This window comes from Ranitomeya variabilis, chromosome 7 (assembly GCF_051348905.1).
Source record: "Ranitomeya variabilis isolate aRanVar5 chromosome 7, aRanVar5.hap1, whole genome shotgun sequence".
Taxonomy (NCBI): Eukaryota; Metazoa; Chordata; class Amphibia; order Anura; family Dendrobatidae; genus Ranitomeya; species Ranitomeya variabilis.
Window position 1 is genome coordinate 201669202 of NC_135238.1, and position 18049 is coordinate 201687250.

The 18049-nt window shown below is 43.6% G+C and overlaps 1 protein-coding gene across 3 annotated transcripts in view; it reads left to right on the forward strand.

Annotated features, from left to right (window-relative positions):
- The window catches only part of GPR155 (G protein-coupled receptor 155), a 50360-nt gene extending 35654 nt beyond the window's left edge, over positions 1–14706 (forward strand). Inside the window, exons 10-16 of one of the 3 annotated variants that reach the window (XM_077272665.1) lie at positions 431–635; positions 2353–2448; positions 3009–3145; positions 3268–3363; positions 4479–4543; positions 7031–7171; positions 11378–14706. In XM_077272665.1, coding sequence (XP_077128780.1) covers positions 431–635; positions 2353–2448; positions 3009–3145; positions 3268–3363; positions 4479–4543; positions 7031–7171; positions 11378–11600 — 963 coding nt within the window. In that variant the 3' untranslated portion in view covers positions 11601–14706. Of the gene's footprint in view, positions 1–430; positions 636–2352; positions 2449–3008; positions 3146–3267; positions 3364–4478; positions 4544–7030; positions 7172–9232; positions 9604–11324 lie in introns of those variants that run through there. The other 2 variants (XM_077272667.1, XM_077272666.1) reach the window with 2 other exon arrangements.
- The last annotated feature ends 3343 nt before the right edge of the window (positions 14707–18049 follow it).

Consider the following 18049-nt stretch of genomic DNA (forward strand, 5'->3'; position numbering starts at 1 on the left):
CTATCTATCTATCTATCTATCTCTGTACATAACATTGTTTTATTACCGTAGTTAAAAAGCAAAGAAAAAAACTACGGTAGTTTGAAATGACAGAGAATTACTGTATGTAAAAGCTGATATTAATAAGGCACTGATTACGCATGTCATATGGATGCTACTTGCTAAAAATCGCATTGTACTCGCATGACACTGGTCCTAGCTTTCAGGAAAACATCATACCGGTTTTATTTATGCTGATGAGTGTGAGTCCTTAATGTTATGTTCACACATTGCTGTCATGTTATGTTTTTTGCAACTATTGGCACAAAATCCTGCCAATTTGTCACAGTTTTGCAAAAAATGCAGAAAGCAAAAAACATGCGAATACACCAAAAATTAAAAAGAAATGTGACATGCAAATGAGTCTGTACCCTTTTATATATTAATATAGATTATCAGCACAGCGGTGGTCCTATGTGTCACCATTATGCTATCTGGCATTTCTCTTTTGTGCATGAGTCGCAGTGGACAAGATGGCAACTACCAGGTACTGAGTCATTCGTCCCAGAGCAGTAGTAACAGGACCGCAGATACCTCTACTGAGTCCAAACCTGAAAGTCCCATTCTACCTGGTACACCATCAGACTCTAGAACAGGTAAACTTAAGATTCACTTTGTTTTAAATATATTTGCTAGTGTGAGATATTTAAAAAATAACCTAAATTGGACAAGTTTCTAAGTAGCAAAATTTGCGTTTGGAAGATTGACCGCATTCTACAGTGCCAGCGAGAGTTAGTCGGATCGATTCAGTGTTCCGGTTCATAGGCCAGGTCCATAGTCTCTGGTCGTTGGACAGGAGGCTTGTGAACCTCTTACTTCCAGAAGCCAGAGACTACTGACTAGGCCGATACTCGATCCACTCAACTCTTGTGCCAGCATATTGCATGAAATATAAGAAATCTCTTGCACGCCCTGCAAAGAATATCCTCCAGCATAAACGGACACGATTGGCAGGTGGGACGTCTGCAGCATGTCTATTTATGTTGTGGCTGGTCAGGGCAAATGTCCCCCTTTGCGGTAGGTCCGCAGGAACGTCTGTGGTCACATATCCCAGAGGACCCCAGCTAAAAGTCTATAACCTGGGATCCTGGCTGATGCATTGAAAGAATAGAGTGAGTGACGCTGTACGGCACCAGTCCTGAGTGATGGTTAAATCCGAAAGCGGCAGTCCTCAACTGGAACAATCGCCAGTCTGTAGCTTACATTAGTGGTGCTTCACCGAGAAGAGTCACATGAGCATACTTGTAAATTTGAACAAAGAAAGGTGGCACTCGCCCAAAAATTCAGAAATCATAATCCTTTATTCAGACAGGGACATCAGGTGGAGCGGTGGGGCAGGGGGTGTCCGTTTCGTACTGAAACTTGCACATCTACGGGTCTATAGAGGCACAAGTTGCAGTGCAAAACGGTCATCTAAATAAAAGATTATGATTTCTGAAGCTTTTGGTGAGTGCCACGTTTCTTTGATGCATTGGAAGGCTATGTCCAAACTGAGTTTTTTGTTTGTTTGTTTGTTTTTGAGGCCTTTAAAAACCCCAATTTTTTTAAATTGACGCAGCTTCAGGAGATGCATCTTTTTGGGGGAATTTTTGGAAGAGTATTTCTGAATCTTTCTTTGCAGCCTTTTTGATTGGTCAGTGCCTGGTTTGGAGAGGTTTATTTTAGGATCCATTTCAAAGAAATTGCATGTCCTGTTTTTCCACCAGGCAATTTTTCAAGCTCTCACTTTAAAGTGGATTTTCCATAGAAATTATTTTTTTGAAGCAGTTTTGAGGGGGATCGTGGGTTCTAAAAAAACACGAAAAAAAAAAAAACATTACAAAAAAACATTACGAACCTGAGTGAACAGAGCCTAACACACACTCAAGCCAGATGGAAATATTTCCGCTGATGTCTTTAGTTGGTAGGATTGCTTAAGCTGGAAAGACAGAGGCAGATCTCTATCTATGAGAAGTATTTTAGGATTTCAATTAATTTTTAGCTTTTACATATAAGCAAGCAATATCCATACAGTGCCAGAAAGCGAGATCTTAAGAATGTAGGAGGATTAAAATGGTTTGTATTATACAAATGGGGTAATTACAATCTGGTAACTAATAATTATTGATCTCTTGATAACCTAATGTATAATTGAGCCATCCCATGTGACTAATAAGGGATGCATAATTATTATAAACTTCAAGTTGCTAACCTTTCCAAAAAGGAATATACATAAAATGTGTTGTCCTAGAAGCTATAACTTGGAGATCAGACGGGGTCTCTTGTACATTGGCCACAGTGCAGGAATAACATTGTGGTCTCTCCGACCTGCAGAGATCTGCGCTTGTGGACAGGAAAACGGAGACTTGTGTCAGCCTGTGCAATCCCCAGATCCGCTGAGTATAAATCGGGCTCCCAGCATCGAGGACGGTACAGTATCGGGTTCTTACCATTATACTCTGAGATGTATGGAAAACGGCTCGTGCTTTGCTGACGGTTGTGGAGATTTCTGCTTAACGGTGTTTAGTTTTCCTTTATGCCTTTTCTTTAGTCCTGTATCAGACCAATGAGGATCTATGTGTCTTTAGTCTTTGTGTAGTGTAGAATGAAACTGATGTATGACATATGATAGATGAGGGGGGATAGGATGGGGTAGGACCGGACTGGTGGGTCAGGATAAAGTCTGCAAATGTAGTTGTCCTCCAGGAGGAAAACGGTCTGTCTAGTGCCACTTATAGTAGCTACCCCACAAACTTAACCAGAAAAACTGAACTGTAGTCTGCATGCAAAATAGGAGCATGTTCACACTGGGCATTAAACAGGTAAGACCCAAGACGGAAACAAAATGGACTTATACCCTGCTGTAACTTGTAACTACATCAGTAAAATCAATAGTGCATATAAATAATATGGGGTACTTGCTAAACACCGTTTTTGATAAAGCATAAAATCCATCCCACCAACGTCAATTTGTATTTTTCCCTATAAAGCACATGAATGTCTCAGTCAGTGCAACTCCCTGAGATGTCCCCTGTCCCAGGAGGAGCAGCACCAGCTGCACAGCGGAGACCGGCAGATAGCGAGGCACGTGCTGCTCTGCCTGCTGCTCATGGTGGGACTCTTTGCAGTAAGTGGATGTTAATATACAGTACAGCGTGTTTCTGGAGCTTATTGGAAAGTGCAAATTCACGTATATACATTGTAATTTATAGATGCAGCGATTATATATGTGTGATTTCCCTTATACAGAACGTGTCCAGTTGTTTCTGGTGGCTTTTCAATCCGGAACCTGGGAGACTTTACGTGGAACTTCAGTTTTTCTGCGCCGTGTTCAACTTTGGTCAGGTAGGTACGATTGTGATTCACAAGACATAATATACACCGACATGAAAGCGTTGTGGATCAGATCGTACAAAAATCTCATCAACAAGCTGCAGAGAAAATCTGCATCCGTATCTCCGCTGTGGAATCCGCAGCAGATCCGTCCCGTGTCCATGTACCCTGAAATATTAAGAGTTATAAACATTTATAAAGAATGCTAACAAACCCTTATCTAAGCATTCATAGATGGTAAAGGATAGTCATTATGGGAGTTATTGTATATATGCGGACAATGAGGGGAGTATTAGGCTATGTGCACACGTTGCAGATTTTGCTGCGGATGCTCAGCGGATTTGACGCTGTGGATCTGCAGCAGTTTTCCATGCGTTGTACAGTACCATGTTAACGTATGGAAAACAAAATCCGCAGTGCACATGCTGCAGAAAAAAACGTGCGGAAACGCAGCCTTGTATTTTCCGCAGCATGTCAATTCTTTGTGTGGATTCCGTATTACATCTGCTCCTCAATAGGAATCCACACAAAAACTGCAAAAAAAAAAAAAAAAACGCAGTAAATCTGCGGGTAATCCGCAGTGCGGTTTACCTGCGGATTTTGCAAAAACAGTGCGGAAAAATCCGCACACCGTTCCGTGAGGTGTGCACATAGCCGTAGGTCTTCTAACGGGATAAGAGCTCCAGCTTCTGCCGATCAGCGCGGGTCCTAGTGGTAGGACCTCCACCCATAAGTTGGCACCTATCCTGTGGTTAGCACCTGAGCATGCTGAGATAACACCTTATCCCAGCACGTTCACTCAGACACCTTTAAATAATGCTCTTGGGCCTGAAGGTGTACTTATTTCTCAACATTTCCTGCTTAATAATTAGGATCAAGTTATCCAGTATGCTTACTTTAATATCAAAGCTTAGAAACTTTCAAAGCTGATTGAATTCAGACATTTATTGTCATAGTAACAACTCCAGTTCCATCAGGTCTAAGATCTATTTAATAATGCATGCAATTTATTTATGTAACTCTGGTGACAGATCCACCTTAATATTAGCAGCGTTCACGAGCTGCAGCTCTTCGCAGTAGGGCTACCCTGTACGCACGGTAACTTCTGCTCCTTACAATTTCTGCAGGGTTTCCTGTCATTTGCCATTTTTGGGTTGGATAAACACTTGATTATCCTTCCATGCAAGAAAAGGTAAGTTAAACATTTCTCATGTCTCTGCTTTTTTTTTTCCTTTTTTTTTTTCAATACAAAACACTGCTGACAAATACTTTTGCAGACGTCTGATCATCATTTTGGACCGGGATAATAGAGCCACACAGTACTAAAGTATTCAGTAATTTATCTGCATGGATAGATCGAAAGTAACCCACACTAACCGTATAGGACCCCCACTATAAGGGAACTTCCTGCCTATTGTCCCAGTAGGTTCATTGTACACTGTTTCTTCCTGGCGCCCTCTAGTGGTGGCTGCAGACTGTCGGCACCTTATATTTTGCTGTAATGTATTCAGTGGCGTGTTTCGGCCACTATAAGTCTGAGAGTTGGGGGTCGGACTGACACAGAAAATGGAGCTACGGGCTCCCTGCTCCACTTATCAGCTTGTGCCTCAGAGTCTCGGCACAGCAGGCACCATGATGTCACTAAATCACACCCACTGCACAAAACCACGCATGGCACAGACCGGAGCAGCTTATTGGGAAAGTTGGCAAAGGGGCGCAGTTTTTTTTATTTTTTAAAGTTTTGTGAGCCAGTACTGTGTTGGGGAAACAGTGGAGGTAACATACTGTGAGGGCATGATACTGTGTTGAGGGGGGTCCTGTGAGGGCATGATACTGTGTTGAGGGGGTCCTATGGGGGCATCATACTGTGTTGAGGCCTTGACGGCGGGCACTGTGGGGACATCATGCTTTATTGAGGTGAATCCTACTGTGTTAAGGCTTTGAGGGGGTCATTGTGGGGGTATCCTACAGTGTTGAGGGGGCCCTATGGGGGCATCATGTTGAGTTGAGGGGAATCCTAATGTGTTGAGGCCTTGAGGAGGAGCACTGGAGGCATATTGTAAAGGGGGCACAATGGGGAATCATGCTGTGTTGAGGCACTGAAGGCTTAAGGCCCCGTCTCACATAGCGAGATCGCTGCTGAGTCACAAGTTTTGTGACGCAACAGCGACCTCAGTAGCGATCTCGCTATGTGTGACACGTACCAGCGATCAGGCCCCTGCTGTGAGATCGCTGGTCGTGTCGGAATGGCCTGGGCCGTTTTTTGGTCGTTGAGGTCCCGCTGACATCGCTGAATCGGTGTGTGTGACACCGATCCAGCGATGTCTTCACTGGTAACCAGGGTAAACATCGGGTTACTAAGCGCAGGGCCACGCTTAGTAACCCGATGTTTACCCTGGTTACCAGCGTAAATGTAAAAAAAACCAAACAGTACATACTCACCATCTGATGTCCGTCAGGTCCCTTGCCGTCTGCTTCCTGCTCTGACTGAGTGCCGCCGTACAGTGAGAGCACAGCACAGCAGTGACGTCACCGCTGCGCTCTGCTCTCACTGTACGGCGGCACTCAGTCAGAGCAGGAAGCAGACGGCAAGGGACCTGACGGACATCAGATGGTCAGTATGTACTGTTTGTTTTTTTTGGTAACCAGGGTAAACATCGGGTTACTAAGCGCGGCCCTGCGCTTAGTAACCCGATGTTTACCCTGGTTACCCGGGTGCTGCAGGGGGACTTCGGCATCGTTGAAGACAGTTTCAACGATGCCGAAGTCGTTCCCCTGATCGTTGGTCGCTGGAGAGAGCGGTCTGTGTGACAGCTCCCCAGCGACCACACAACGACTTACCAACGATCACGGCCAGGTCGTATCGCTGGTCGTGATCGTTGGTAAATCGCTATGTGTGACGGGGCCTTTACTGTGAGGAGTCACTGTGGGGGCATCATACTGTGAGGTGGAGGGGCCACTGGAGGCATATTGTAAAGGGGGCACAATGGGGGATCATGCTGTGTTGAGGCACTGAAGGCTTACTGTGAGTCACTGTGGGGGCATCATACTGTGAGGTGGAATCTTACGGTGTTGAGGGGCCACTGGAGGCATATGGTAAAGGGGCATCATGCTGTGTTGAGGAGCATTGGGGGAGCAATTTTCTTTGGGGAGTGAATTCCCTGTAGGTATCATACTATGTGGCATTTGGGAGCATCCTACAGAGGGGTCATCATTGGTGGCATCATATTGTGTGGGTGGGCATCATGGGGACTTCATGTAGCGAGGTATCACACTCTATGGGGGTCTTGGAGGGTGTATTGTAGTGCACTATTTCTGTGCGCTTACTTTAATATATATCCTTCTCCTTTAAATTTGGGACTTGTGCTCTCGTGTGATGGCGCCTATGCACTGTGACGCCACATTACTGTATATATGTTCAGTGTTGTACTCGCTATTTATAAAGAGTGTGATTGATCGTCCATCTTGCCTTTCCAGATTGCAGGGTCTTCCATTTCACTGCACTGATCAATCAGATTCCCAAACACGAACAGATTGTTAAACTCTCCATCTACCACGTGTGACCGGCGCTGCGTCCTACATCATCCGGGGCTGTAGGAGATTTGTAGGGCTGACTTCCATGTCCCTAATAGATATTGCATCCATGCTGCGCTCTGCATTGTTTTTATACGTTTTTCAGACTTCAGTTCCTCTGGAAGGGAAGAGAGTCAAATGTGATGGCCGAGGAGAACAGGCTTCCCGAGGAAATCCGAATGACCTGCCACCAGTTTGTACATTACCACAAAGACCTGTGCGTCCGGAAAGTCGTCCGGGAGAGAAGGTATCGCCGGATTACACTAGAGAACATGTTGTGGTGGTTTAGGAAACTTTTCTGGGTACACTTCAGTTTTACAGGGGATTTGTAATCTTGTTTAATGCAAAACTCAATGACAACTAGAAGAAGTGAAAAGTCCCAGAAAACCCAGACTGATGTAATCTGCGTCCTATAGCGGGAGGCTCTGGGAACAATGTCAGGCCATGTTTAGCCACATATTTCCCCCTGTGGGTTCTCGTGTACACGTCTACATGTGTCGGTGTCGTGCTTTGTAGTTAGCTGTATGTCTTCGTATAGCGATTCAGGCACATCGCAGTTGTACGCACACTGAATGATTTGCACATACAAGTAATGCCTGCAAACATGATGCAGGATCAATCGGATATTTTGCACTGGGGACATGTCCATTCCATGAGGGGGATCCATAAGGGCTGATTGGCTTTGTCTTTCAGTCGATGAATATGTCGCCTTTTTCCTTCAGATTTGCTTTTTAAAACATGGCATTGTAGGTATTACTGCCTTAAAGGGAACCTCAGAAAATACTTACCTGCAGATAAATAACATTCGAATGCTACCCAGCTGACTTACTGAAAGTGCAGCTACTGGAGAAAATAAAGTGCTTTCATCCTAGGAGCCACCGGCTTTCAGTCATAGAGCGGCTACGGGCATCGCTCACTGTGAACGGCAGCTGTAGGCACGCCCAGGTACGTTGGGAGCCGGCTCAGCGCATCTGTGCACAGATAGCTGTCAATTGTAGTCCCGGGGTGTTCTTACAGCTCACAGTATAGTGAGCAGTGCCCATAGCTGATCCATCCTCGCCCCATGACTGAAAGCCGGCGGCTCCTGGAAGGATAGGAGTTGATTTTCTCCCAGTAGCCGCGCTCTTAGTATGGCAGCTGGAAAGTATTGGACCACTACTTGCCAATTAACCCTATATCTGCAGTTAAATAGCGTTTTCCAAGCTGACAGGTTCCCTTTAAAAAGTTTGTTCACTACAGGATAACCCCTTCTCACAGTTCCACTGTACATCACACATTATCTTCTGGACTGGCATAGTTTATCTGATGTCCGCATTGTTTCCTCAGTGGTCTTGTGCCATAAGCGTTGACATTGTGAGTGCCGGTCTGCGAGGTAGATATTCAGGGTTTTTTTGTTTTTTTTTTATTTTATGGACAGTGGAGTTAATAAGGCCATGTTCATATATTGCATTTTAGCCCACAGTCAGCGGGGCTTCTGTCTGAACCCCTGGAAAACAATGGATGTTTGCACTGACGGGGCCATTGATGATGATGATGATGATGATGCAGACGGGGTCACTTTGTGCTCGGTTGGATGTTGTCTTCTGCTGTATCCGTCTATTTGAAGCGGACACCAAGTCGTGGTTGACTTTGTTTTGGAGCCCAACTGAAATGGGCAGATAGGGCCAAAAAGGATGTCTGACCGATCACAAAGTGACCCCGTCTGCATGATCACAGCATTGGCCTCATCGGCGTAAGCGACCGAATCCTGTTTTCCAGAGCTTCAGACAAAAGCCCCGACGGTACCACTGAACGTAGCCTAAGTGCAATATGAACATGGCCTACGGGATGGTCCTGTAGTGGATAATCTTTATAGCTCTGACTTCTAAATTGCCAACCAACACTTTCAGAAATATATAACTTAGTGATTGATTTACTTCTAAGTAATCAGTCCAAGGTAGATGTCTACGTTCACCATTTATCGGAAAAGGATACATTTATATATTTTTTTCCATTGATCTCTAGCTGGAAATTGGTAATACCGGATTTTCTACTACAATAATTAATTTGATCCAAGGTGGACAGGGAGGACTATGAGCCGCCAGCTTTGTTTGCCATGTGTTCATATTCTCACCTGTATGTTGTGTTCTGTGTGCACAGGGGGCGCCCTCTTGTGGATGTACACGTCTGCTGCACACATTTTGCTGCTGTGTTTTGACCATGAATGTGTCTCCATCTGTCTCGCATTTGCTCTTGCTTCATTCATCCCTTTTTTTTTCCTCTCTGCCCCATTGTAACAATGCATGATTTCATTTGTATTGTCCTTTAGAAGAGCGTTGTGTCCCGTTTGTCCTTACAACCACGTGAGCCCAGAGTGCACGGCTCTGCGGAGTATTAAAGAAGCGACCTGACCTCCAATAACTGGATCCATAATGCCATTTACATATCACAGGCCCTTGTCTGTCTGTACAACTGGAAGGGAAGATGATATCTATTTAAGGCCACAAGATCGAGAAGTGGTTAAAGCTTCTGTGGAAATCTATTAAAGTAGACTTTATAAATATATATTAGAGAGGATGAGTAACTTGTCCATACAGAGACTGGTGTGATGCATTAACCTTTCTACCTAGTATGTGGCCAGGATGGATCTTTTGCAGGTTTTTCACATAGTGCACAGGTAAATTAAAGACAAGAATTAGTAATAAAGGGCATAATATGTTTTATTGGTGGGGGGTGCAATATAATGGCCATAATCCCAATGTCACCAGACGAGACCCCCTCTTCTTTAACTTCATCCTAGACTGCACTCACACATCTGTTATTCTCACCCGTGTGCTGTCCATTTTTAAGACTGCCAGTCCCATCCCTCCCCATCCCGTAGAGTTTACTGGAACCATTCACACATCTGATCACGATGTCCTTTCCTTTGGGGCTTATAAACACATCAGTATTTGGTCAGTATTGTGCATCAGTGTTTGTACAGCAAAACCAGGAATGGAACTAGGAGAAAACCTATGATTGAAAGATTGACACTAGTGATGAGCGTGTTATCCGCCATGCCCGGGTGCTAACAGTGTCTTCAGCGTGCTTGAATAATATGTTCGAGTCCCTGCGGCTGCATGTCTCGCGGCTGTTTGGCAATCCCTGCATGTGTTGTGGCTGTCGAATGCAGCCGCGGGGACTCTAACATATTTTTCGAGCACTCCGAAGACACTCGGTTAGCACCCAAGCATGCTCAGATCCCAGCACGTTCGTCCCTCACTAATTGACACCTGTTCTGTGTTTTGGTCACTCCTGGTTTTAGCATACAGATATCAATGTGTGAATAAAGCCTTAAACTCTGTGCACATCCTATTCTCATCCGTTTGTGGCAAATCAGGCTTGGCCATTCAAGTCTAGGGGCATCCTGCAAAAATTAATAAAAATCGTAAAACATCCATTTTTTTTTTTCCCTCCATTGTCACTTAGCAATGGATTAGTCAAAAACTTCCGAAATATTACCCATTTCAGTTTCTTAATGTTATAAAAAGAAACAAAACAGCTGCAAAACGGATGACAGATGGGAGACAAACTGAAACAGATGTGTGACTGTAGCCTGAGAGGTTTAAAAAAAAAAAAAAAAAAAAGAGCGGTGTCTCTGGTCTGGCCAGATGTCTATTTTATCGGACTTTATTGTAATCTTCCCACAAATGTTACTGCTCCCTGGCTTACAAGGCATCCACATGGTCAGCGTATTACGGTAACCCCTTGTTCCCCTTTATTTGGGGGTTATGGGGCGCAGACCGAGACTGAGGCTCTCTGCAGACACTGGGACGGTAGTGGAGATAAGATCCGAGAACAGGAGTTCTCCTTCAGCTTTGGCAAGAGGAGGTTGCCTATCCCTGACCCTTCCTGTGCCCTTCTGGCCGGGACGGATGAGAATAGGTATGGTCGAACCTCTCTCGTTTTGGAAAGAGTTTGAAATAAACCACATTTGTGCACTATTTTGTATAGCATTCTACATTTTTTTTTATATTTTTTACTTTTAGGGAAGGGGGAGTTGTGATACTGAATTGTGGGACGGATCACCCATGGGTGACATTTTATTCAGCAATTTGGCATGATCAGAGAACTTATTAAAAAAAAAAAAAAAAACCCTCTAGTTTATAAAATTACGGTAAGATTAATCTTGATTTGTCCTTTTATTATATTCCTTAGGACAGTCACGGCCACACTCCATAGCCATCATGTCTCCCACCAGAAATTGTGTGCCGTTTCCAGTGTGTGGTCTGTACAGGGGTGGTGATATGATGAGGCCACACTTGTCCCCCTCCCCATCGGCCTGTAATCTTCTCTAACCCTGTGATGAACGCTCCTAACACGCCTATATCATGCTGTCCTGTTTCCTCCCTGTTTTTCTTTACTTGCTGATAAATCCCCAGCGCTGGTACAAGACTTACAGAACATGTGGGTGAATCCTTCCTTTGACATACAGGTGTGGTCCCAGGACGTCCGGAGGAGTCTTCTTGGGCTCCGATTTGGTGAGCTGGCTTGTTGAGGTTGGACTGGCGTCGGACCGCGGCGAAGCAGTAAAATACGGAGAGAGACTGCTGAAAGGAGGCGTCATCCAACATATCACAGATGAGTTTGAGTTTCGGGATGAAAACCTTTACTACCGCATGCTGAGGACAAAACGCGTTCCTGCCTACCGCAGATGAATCCCTCACCCGTCGCATCGCCCCTACCTTGCATCTATAAAGCCATATGTGAAATGCGGTGGATTCTCAGAGCTGCCTATGCAATAACCGCAGAGTCCTGGGGGGCTAGGGGTATGCCTAGTGGGCTTCAGCACTACGAGGAGAGGAATCTCATTACCTTGGGTTACGTTTTCACCAACGTGCAATGACAAGCTACTCTTTACTGTGTTGCTACTGATTATTCTGTGCCAAATATGCAGCAGGTGCCGTCTACTAGAGCTTTCATGGCCTCCATTCACCCGGTCCAGGAGGCGACCTGCAGGTTATATACACAGACCCTACATGATCCCAGAACTTATGTTTCTTCATCCCATAAGTTACAGAACATGTTACACTAATTCTCGTATCGCTAACATGGCCGCCCCATTTGGTCGGCACATTCTCCGTCATGGATTCCCCTCCTATTAAACTAATTGTAGCAGGGAACGTGCAATGGGAAAGCTCATTTGGGCTCATGCATTAGTATACTATTTTTCTTCTTCTTTCCACGGATAGCATTCATACCAACAATAGTGAATGGGATAATTCACATGTTTGTGGTTTTTTTTCCCCGGACCCAGTGGTTTGTGCAAAATCAGAGACATGCCTGCACAGACTGGCAATGCAAGTCTATGGATCTGTGAAATAATCTGAACCCATAGATTTTCATATAGGAAAGAAAGGGTTTTTTTTTTTTTGCAGCCATGGAAATGGTGAAATTGCCATAAAGAGTTGATACCTAAAACATGCATCTGCCCCCAGAAATCTGTAACATCAATCCATCTAGAGCCCTGCGAGATTTCGGTGCGAGTGCTGTCCGTGAAGAAGAAAGAGGAGGCAGTTCATCCATCTTGGGTATTCAAGTGATAGTGCCAATTAACCCCTTGTTTTATGCAGCCTTTCTGTATTTAGCTGTGCATTGGTTGTGTTTTATATTGATTTTTTTTCAGCATCACATGAAAATTAAAATTTCCGCTCTGGCTGAAAAGCGGTGTGCTGTGAAACTTACTGAAAACCTCACCTCTGCGAGCGCCGAGCAGCACATCCCCATTTATAGCTGCTTTTTCTTACAAGTTCCCTTTAACTCCTGGAAAGCTGTGTTACTAGATTACATTCTGATGACCTTTTGTATTTTATTAGCGCACATCGTTATATGACGTTATATTTGTATGTTAAGGTGGAAGGTGTCTATTATAGTTTCTGAGAATGGAGGCAGAGACACGATGCTTGAATATCCTTATATTTATTACAATCGTGCCTAAACTAAAAGCATGGTCTGATGTCTAACATCAGCTCGTCGACTGTGCAATGCTCCTTTCTGGGAAAATAAAGTCACTTTTTTTTATCATTTCAGTTCATCCCTTTAATGGATTCCTAGTATCCCTTAATTTTTAACATGTAAAACCTACTTTCATTTGTTACAATTTTTCCTTGTGTTTTCTTTGAAAGCTTTTTACAGGTTACAAATTAGGAAATGTAACACAAAAAGTGAACTTCTCTCTTAATCCGACCCTTGTCCATTTGCCTTATTGGGGAATGTTCCCACCATTTTTTATTTTTTTTTCTCTAGATTTTCCTTCTGGATTTGTATGCTGGTACAGTGGGGAAAATAAGAATTTGATACTCTGGTGCTAATTTTGCTAGTTTTCCCACCTACAAAGAATGGAAAGGTCTAATTTTTATTGTAGGTACATTTCAACTGTGAGAGACAGAATCAAAAAATAAAACCCAGAAAATCACGTATGATTTTTACATAATTAATTTGCATTTTATTGCATGTAATAAGTATTTGATACAATAGAAAAGCAGAACTTAATATTCGGTTTTAATGTTCGGATTGCAATTAGAGGTCAGATGTTTCCTGTAGTTTTGGACCAAGTTTGCACACACTGCAGCAGGGATTTTGGCCCCCTCCTCCATACAGATCTTATCCAGATCTTGCAGGTTTCGTGGCGGTCGCTGGGCAACATTGAGTTTCAGCTCCCGCCAAAGATTTTCTATTGGGTTCAGGTCTGTAGACTGGCTAGGCCACTGCAGCACCTTGAAATGCTTCTTACAGAGCAACTCCTTGGTTGCATTTCCTGTGTGTCATACTGGAAAACCCAGCCACGACCCATCTTCAATGCTCTTACTGAGGGGCAAAGGTGGTTGGCCAAAATCTCACCATACATGACCCCATCCATCCTCCCTTCAGTACAGTCCTGTCCCCTTTGCAGAAAAGCACCCCCAAATTATGATGTATCCCTCACCATGCTTCGTGGTTTGGACAGTGTTCTTGGGGTTGTACTCGTCCTTCTTCCTCCAAACACAGCGAGTGTAGTTGATACCAAAAAGTTTTATTTTGGTCTGATCTGACCACGACCTTCCCCCATGCCTCCTCTGGATCAGATGGTCATTAGTGAACTTCAAATGGTCCTTGACACGTGCTGATGTGAGCAGGGGGACCTTACGTCCTCTGCAGGATTTTAATTCATGCCGGCGTAGTGTTTTTCAGTAATGTTTGAGACTGTGGTCCCAGCTTTCTTTTAGGTCCCTTATAGTTCTGGGCTGATTCCTGACCTTTTTCAGAATCATCCTTATTCCACGAGACGAGAACTTGCATGGAGCCCCAGATCGAGAGAGATTGACCGTCATCTTGTGTTTCTTCCATTCCATTAATTGTGCCAACAGTTGTTGCCTTTTCACTAATCTGCTTGCCTATTGTCCTGTAGCCCATCCCAGCCTTGTGCAGGTCTACAACTCTGTCCCTGGTGTCCTTAGGGCAGTCTCACACGTCCAGATAATTCCGGTACCGGAGTTATCCGTGTCCATGTGCTCACGTGGCACATCAGTGTGGCACACATGCGGCAGCCGTGTGCCGACTGGGTACCACACGGACCGTGCAGGAGACAGCGCTAGAGATAAGTGCTGTCCCCTGCATCTGGTGCTGAAGCCGCCATTCATTCCTTCTTCCCAGCAGCGTTCATACAGGACAAGCTGCGGCGCGGAGAGGAAGCGTCAAGGGAGCCGGGTGAGTATTTTAATAACAGCGGCCGGGGGCACGGGGTGGGAGGGGGGAGGTTGCCGGGAAGGTTATTTTAAACACACAAAAAAAAAAGAAAAAATGCTTTTTCATTCCTTCTCCCCAGCGAACGCTGCTGGAGAGAAGGGATGAATGGGGGGCTTCAGCACCACAAGCTGGGGGGACAGCGCTTACTGTAGCGCTGTCTCCTGCACGGCACAGCATCCGTGTGCGGTACGTGTTTTACACGGACCCATTGACTTTAATGGGTCCGTGTGATCCGTGCGTTCCCACGAACACTGACATGTCTCCGTGTTTTTCAAACGGAAAACACGCTGACATGTGCAGAGACACATTGATTTTAATGTGTCTACGTGAGTCAGTGTCTCCGGTACGTGAGGAAACTGACACCACACGTACCGGAGACACTGACGTGTGAAACAGGCCTTAGACAGCTGTTTGGTCTTGGCCATGGTGGAGAGGTTGGAATGTGATTGAGTGTGTGGACAGTTATCTTTTATACAGGTAATGAGTTCAAACAGGTGCAATTAATACTGGTAAAGAGTGCGCAATAGGAGGGCTTCTTAGTTTTTCTTTAACAGGTCTGTGAGAGACAGATTTCTTGCTAGTTGGTAGGTGATCGAATACTTTTCAAGCAATAAAATGCAAATTAATTATGTAAAAAATAATACAATGTGATCTTCTGGTTTATATTTTTAGATTCTGTCTTTCACAGGTTAAGTGTATCTACGATAAAAATTACAGACCTCTTCATTCCTTGTAGGTGGTGAATCCTGCAAAATCATCAGTGTAACAAATACTTACTTTCCTCACTGTAGTCTAAAGCGAAATCTGTAGCAAGATCAGAATATCTGTCACTAGAAAATGCAGGAAGTATCTGCAATGTGTAAATTTACCCTTAAAGCCAAGTTCCCACATGTGAAAATTCTGCTTTTATTTTTGCACTAAAATATGCCATAGAAATCTGTTCTGACTACTCTGTTTTTTTTTTTAATGGTTTTCCCTTCATGTGTGTTTTTTTTTTTTTTGGTGCCAATGTAAAGCAGAGATTTTTTTTTCCTTTGGTATTTTAAAAGAAAGCATTTGCATGTCTTACATGCATTCTTCTAGGCTTACCAAGGAGGCATATGGCCATGAGTTTTCATGAAATCACCTCCACTTTGCTGGAACTGCCAAATGTAGCGTTTACATGATGCGGGAATATGGCTTGAAAGGGTATTTCAAATGATGTTAATCTGCAGGTTAATGGCATTGCAATGTTGTCTGGCTACTGGGAGAAAATGAATGTTTATTCTTCCCTGGAGCCTCCTGCTTTAAGACACGGGCAAAGGAGGCCGGCTGGAGTTCCTCTGCACAACTGGGTGGCCAGGAGTGCATCTGTGAAGTGCTACAGCCCCTGAGTTCTCAGCGCTCGGACGGACGCCTCGATGATAACGTGATGACAGTATCTTACGATATATCAAAGTGATCAGTTTGAGAAGTCAGATTAAGGATCACTGTGGATATGGCTGCCCTTCATTTTACAAAATTTACTGCTGCAGCAAAATGGAAAATTGAAAGAATGGTGGACATGATTAGGATTGAATGGTGTCTTAGGAATATGTACGATTTGGATAAGTTCCCACAATGTGTATTTTTTTATGCTACAGATTGTCCACACCAATTAGCGCATTTAGGATACTTATGATTTTATTGGATTTTTTTTTTTTGCTACAATTTTTGTCTTTTTCGTCGTTCAAGCTTTAAATAAAATTGTTTTGGAAACTTCCCTTTTCTTCTGTAAGCCAGATTTCAGAAAACTTTATTAAGTCATGTTACATGCATTTCCGTAAAAGAATCACAAAAACAAACACCCACATATGCTGCTTTTAGCTGCTGAATTTCTGCATCTCATTAAAGTCTAAAATCCACAAATAAAACTTATTAACTGCAATAGAAACTGACAATGTCATTCAAAATTGCACCAAAAGTCAATTTCTGCAGATTTTTTTATTTTTTAAAGCACAGGGGCCATGGGATGAATGGAAACCACCTACACCTTACTGGAACCGTAATTGGTGGCATCTTTCCCGCATGCAAATACACAGCGTGGAACAACAACTTTACCATAGCTGGCCATTTTATGTAATATGTCAGGTTAAGTTCCTAGGTTGAGTTCTTGGTTAACTAAAATCGGCGTCTTACAGTTCCAGCAAACTGGTTGGGATTTACAGAAATCTCATGCACTTTTTTTTTTTTTTTAAAAAAAATAAATGTTTGCAACATGTCAATTTTTCTTGTGGTTATGTGAGGTTTTCCCTACAGCATTACATGTGGAAGATCTGCAGGTAAAAAAAAACCCAAAACAAACAACTTGTGTAATCCACACCTGGCTGAATCAATAAAGTGGTGAAATACAAATCCAAGCAAGTATCAAGAACGGTGCAGCTTAATGTGAAGCGTAATGAGCTACAAAAATGCAATAAGATTCATGTAAAAAGAACAACTGAACTACAATAATAAAAAAAAGTGATTGAATTTAGCTAATAGGTGCAGAAAACCTGCAACATCAAAAACCAAATACTCATTGTGGGAACGCAGCCTTAGAAGTCAAAAATGGCTAAGATACCTGGGCTTTCCATTATACAAAGGGGGTCACAATTAGGGTTGTTTTTTTTGTGTTTTTTTTTAAGCAAAAGGTTGCTGTATATTTAATTATGCAATTCCAGCATGTAACTGACTCTACAAGATTTAACACTGACAGATAACTACTACTGAGTGGTACAATGACTACACAACCATAGATGCTGAATTCTGCGATCATGAGCCGCCGTGTGAGACATTCATTCCCGCATTACTCTAATTAGCGGTTCATGTAATTTAATGGATTTTGTTTGCTATTAAATAAAACTCATGTGTTGCATAATTGTTTGTGATTCAGCTCTCTGTTGTGGATGACGTTGCTGTCAAAATATATTGAAGACCTAAAATAAATTTTGGTGATTGTGATGGTAAAAGGCTGGGCGCATACAGAGATCTAAGGGCAAAGTAACTATTTGTGACAATGGGAGAGTTTTCAATCAGCAGCTCCTGAATACGGAGGATTCCAATGATTGCACGCGATGGGAGGACGGCGGCGCTGCCGGAACTGAGGGCGCATTAAGACGTCTGTGCAAAACGGTCCGAGATCGGAAAGCAATGCGGGCACTGGCTGTATAGCAATATATGAAGCCGTCGAGAGATCCACCACTAATCCGTTCATTGTTGTCCGCTCTCTGACAGATGTGCCCCTATAGTGAATGTATGAAATCTACTGACTATGACGACTTTATACTGGCTTCAATAACTCCCTTTAACCCAATGCTGACAGACACTGGGGCATTTATGCACATCCCCAGCAATAAACTACAAGACTTGAATTTTGCACAGG